The sequence below is a fragment of the Myotis lucifugus genome, unplaced genomic scaffold (genome assembly GCF_000147115.1).
Source record: "Myotis lucifugus unplaced genomic scaffold, Myoluc2.0 scaffold_4545, whole genome shotgun sequence".
NCBI lineage: Eukaryota > Metazoa > Chordata > Mammalia > Chiroptera > Vespertilionidae > Myotis > Myotis lucifugus.
The window spans coordinates 7132-11741 of NW_005875593.1; the positions used below are offsets into that span (position 1 = coordinate 7132).

At 57.2% G+C, this 4610-nt stretch overlaps 1 protein-coding gene across 1 annotated transcript; it reads right to left on the reverse strand.

The window, feature by feature from the left end:
- Positions 1-233: 233 nt before the first annotated feature.
- On the reverse strand, positions 234-4567 carry LOC102428789 (phosphorylase b kinase regulatory subunit beta-like; the record flags this gene model as incomplete). Its single annotated transcript, XM_006108952.3, has 4 exons — positions 234-964; positions 1744-1884; positions 2969-3076; positions 4244-4567. Coding segments are annotated over 4 exons (711 nt in total), but the record flags the coding sequence as incomplete, so codon positions are not given.
- Between the last annotated feature and the right edge of the window lie 43 nt (positions 4568-4610).

The window sequence follows — 4610 nt, forward strand, 5'->3', positions numbered from 1 at the left end:
AATAATAAAAATGGTCAGGAGTCGGTATTGGGAACATGAGAACAAAGAATGTGCCAGATAAAACCATTAATTCAGAAATAAAATTCAGTAATATTTAATTTCATTTTTACTGATACAAACTAGGTAAACCACCCATACTTCTCAATAATCTTACACATGCCCTCTCTTTAGTAAGAATTCAACGAAAATGTTTCATCGGGCATATCAGTGTTTGCAATACAAACAGACAAGTCTTACACACGTTTGATCAGATTTATTACTGTATTTTAGTCCAACCGCTACAGTTGCGACAAATACAAAACCATCGTCACGTTTCCAAGGTAAAAACTGTAGAGCAGCTCTGTATCCTACAATGTTACCAATACTACAGCTTCCGAACATCAAGACGTCAGCTGGCCGACGCGCTTGACGGTGCATTTGAATCCCGGCAGCGTGACACGCCCTGAACAGCGCCGCTCCAGCCGCGTTCCTCCCAGCGCGCCGCGTGGCACATGCACTTCAGTGGAGCAAGTGGGAAGCGATGATCACTTCTGATGAGCAACTGATCACAGAACATGCAGTGGTGACCCTGCCATCGTCTACTATTCCTACTGTTCAGTAAAGGTCACAGCCAGCTGGCATGACCACGAGGACTTTCTCGCTTGCCTGACAGCATGTCCTACCATTCGCTTGGCGGTGGCAGCCAGAGGCCCAGTCCCTGTGGGAGGCGGGCAGCGCCGCCCTAGTGGGGTCAGTGCACTCGGTAGTGGCCGCCTGGACTCCACGTCCAGGCAGAACGTAACCCGCTCCTCGAACGCGTGTCCCCAGGGCCCCCCGCGCCTCCTCACTAGCTGACCAGACAAGGGTCCTCGCCGCCCGGCTTGACCTCGCCCGCCAGCAGCAGGTTCATCACCACCTTGGTCAGGTAGCTGCAGGTCCCGCGCCGGCCCAGCGGGGGCGTGTTGTAAAAGGAAGTCATGTCGTCCTGGGAAGGAAAAGGGAGGTGCGTTTGATTTTCTGCCTGGTGAAGAGCTGACAGGGCCAGCTGGCGTAGCTCAGTGGCTGAGTGTTGACTTCCGCACCAGGAGGTCCTAAGTGCCCTGACGGGGTTGCGGGCTCGGTCCCCAGTGCGGGGCGTGCAGGAGGCAGCCAACCCATGACTCTCTCTCATCATTGATGTTTCTCTCTCTCCCTCTCCCTTCCTCTCTGACAGGTGAAATGAGTGCCGGCCCCGGGAAGGTAATTCTCAGGATTCCCTCCTGGAAAACGTGCTAAGAGCTTCCCTTTCCCGGTCCTGAGGCGTCTTCTCAGCGAACAAAACAAGACGGACATTTTCCGATTCTCCTCTCGGCTGACAGTGCTTGTTTACTTAGGCCTCCTGACAGCTGGGCATGAATGTGACCGACAGCCCGTAGGGGGTGCGCACGGCGCCCGCAGAGCCTGGCCCGCACCCCTCCCTGCAGGGTGGAATCCTGCAGCCTCCTGGGGCCGGGCTCCTCTGTAAAGCACACTGGACCTGCTGCCTCCGAACAGGAAATGCACCTCTTCCCACGTTTCTTTCTACAGAACTTCATGGTGGAATCGACTCATAATTAAATATAAAGTAGCCTGAATTCCTCAGGTAAGCCAGACCTCCTGCCCCTCCCCACCCCGAGTTCTCCCTTGTGCCATCGGGGAATCTGCCGGTTACACGGTAAGAGGTTGGGATAGTTTGAAGAATTGAGGCAGGAAAAAAATCTACGAAAAGCTATTTTCTCTACTCACTTGATTTTCAACGTCCTTGAGTTGACTCTCGTCTTTCTGAAATTCCTGAAACGCTTCTTTCACCAGTTTGTCCAGGTCGACTTTGTCCTGAAACTCGAGCTCGGGGTTCCTTTCCAGGACAACGGACACGACCATCAGCAGCTGGGAGAGACGACATTGAGGCCAGGTGAGTGGCCGGAGGTGGCGCAGGCCGGCGGGTTCACCCCTTCCCAGCCAGGTCGGCCCTGCGGTCCCCAGTGCGCCCTGTACAGCGATGGGCTTAGGCTCGTTGTGGCTAGAACCTTCCAGACCTTGCAAATCAGCAGCCTGCGTTCTACTGGGAATGACAGTGCTCTTCACTGTGGGTCCCCGTGGCCGTGCCGAGATGTTCAGTCGTTAAGAAAAGCTAGAGGCTCGGAGAATGGCTGTCCCACCCTGTCTATAGTTAGTGCCCCCCCCCCCCCCCCGTGTCTGCACTCTCCTGGCCGCTGGGCAGTAATCCTTGTCGGCCAGACACCAACATCAGCGTCTGCAGGAGGCTCCCAGAGGACACGGAAGGCAACAAAGCCAGAGGCAGCGGATAAGTCCGTGGAGACTGTGGATGGAGGCTCACGATCACGTGACTCTCAGCCCAGCACCCAAATGAGTATATTTTTACTTTTTTAAATATATTTTATTGATTTTCCCGAGAGTTAGAAACATCGATGAGAGAGAAACATCGATCAGCTACCTCCTGCACACCCCCTACTGGGGATGTGCCCGCAACCCAGGTACATGCCCTTGACCGGAATCGAACCCGGGACCCTTGAGTCCGCAGGCCTACACTCCATCCACTGAGCCAAACCGGTTAGAGCCCAAATGAGTATAAATCCGTGACCCCACAGCAGTTTCTCCGGGGATTGTCATGTTGTTAAAAATGCACTCTCTCCCTCTCCCTTCCTCTCTGAAATTAATAAAAACATATTTTAAAAAACAGAAAAGGTGCTCGCTCTCTATGATGCACTTGCTGTTGAGGGCGAGAGTGCGCTGACAAAGCTGGACATTCTTCTGCCCAAGGACGTGGGATGTGGGAATTGTTCCTATGCCTCGGCTCGGGTCAGAGGTCAGGGCCCTGTCCTCTTCAGGACCCAGTGGGGGGCGGGGGAGGGGGCCAGGCAGGTGGGAAGCTCTGGTCTCCTGGCCCGTCTCTGCCCGGTTTTCAGGGAGAAAGAGAAAGCGCCCGCCCTCAGGCCACGCGCCCACGCACCTCCACGATGAGCTGCCGGTACTTGGGCTGGTCGATGTTGCCCAGCATGTCTTCCACGAGGAGCGAGAAGTTCATCTCGTACATGGTCATGTCCGACAGGGTCGGTTGCTGGAACAGAGAGCCCAGCGTCACCGCTGCGTGGGGACCTGGCTCCACCACGAGGAGCTCCACTCGCTCCCCAAGAACCCCTTTCGGTCTCTACAAACCCCGAGAGCCTCCCAGCTCTAGGGCTCGATCTCATGTCGAACTGCGAACCCCGCCAGCGCTGTGAGAACTAACCTCCCGTTTTCAGGAGCCATCGTCGCCTCAGCAGTGTGTTTAGGGGAAGGGACTAGACTAGGAAACCACGTGGGCCCACGAGGGGACAGTCAGGAGCCGAGACGGCGCGCGGAGTGCACGCCAGGCGTTCTGCTCAGCCATGGGCTGAACCGCATACAGAACACGGTGACGGGCCTTAGAACATGGAATGCGCGGCCGACGCCGGCAGACGCCACGTCAGTCCTCGCCGTGGAGTTTACCTCGTCTCTGTGGCAGTCCTGTCTGACCCGGCGCGTAAAAATGCACCAAATCAGCAAGGACAGCGCTGTGTGCGGGGAAGGCAAGCCACACAGAAACAAGCAAAACGAAAGGGTTGTCTCTGCCCTTCACGTGTCGTTTATAGAGAGGACTGCCTGTGTGCCGGGCACGTTTCACAAGCAACTGAGAGCAGGAAGTGAGCTGGGCCTGGGCGGAAGGGGCTCTGAGTGTGGCTCCGCGAGTGGGGGCAGGCGGAGTCCCCGGCATCCCTGGCAGGCAGAGGGCGAGTCACACTTTCCTACTTACTTCCCACTAGGCGCATCACTCACTCCCCAGGGGCCCGCAGGAACGCCCCCTTTCAGTGGAAGGACAGCACACTGTCCGCCTGTGCCAGGCCCGCCCTGCATTCCGTGCGGCCCGTCGACAGGGCAGCCCCACCTGCCGACACTGCCCCATTTCTAAGCGTGCTTAAAGGGGCGGGGCGTCGCATGCGAGGGAGGAAATACTAGAAAAGCCTCCTCGTCACACTGGACGCATTTGTCCACCTGAGCCCCTTTCCCTTTTCGCCTTCGGTGCCCTCTAGAGCCTGGCTCTACCGAGTGGCTGTTTGCTGGAAGGTTGTCCTTCCCAGCGTCACTCTCCCCCTGCCCCAGGGGGGCTCCTAGGACCTGGGACACACGGAAAGGCGCTGCCATGCAGAGGGCACACGGGCCCGGCTCAGGCCCCTTCACAGCCCCTCACCACGGCCACGGGCGGTACCTGCGGCAGGTGCTTCCCCGCGACAATGATGCCGTTGGGCGTGCGCTCCAGGATCTGCCACACGCGGTCGTAGAAGCCGGCGGGCGTTCTGTTCAGAGACCCGTTGATCTGACGCCTGTTCAGCCAAGACCTGCAACCAGAGGAGAAGGCCTCAGAGCGGAGACGCCAGCGCGCCCTGGCAGGAAGCCCGGTCCAGCATGGACCAGCCCTCCGAGAGGGGAGCGCTGGGAGCCGGGACCGCCCGCGATGCAGACTCCAGCCCGTGTTCGAGGTGACTGAATATTTCAGAGGGAAAAGCTCGCAGGAAAGGAGAAAATCCCCAGCCTTTAAGAAATGTAACAGGTAGAACAGTATTCACTAGCAAGTT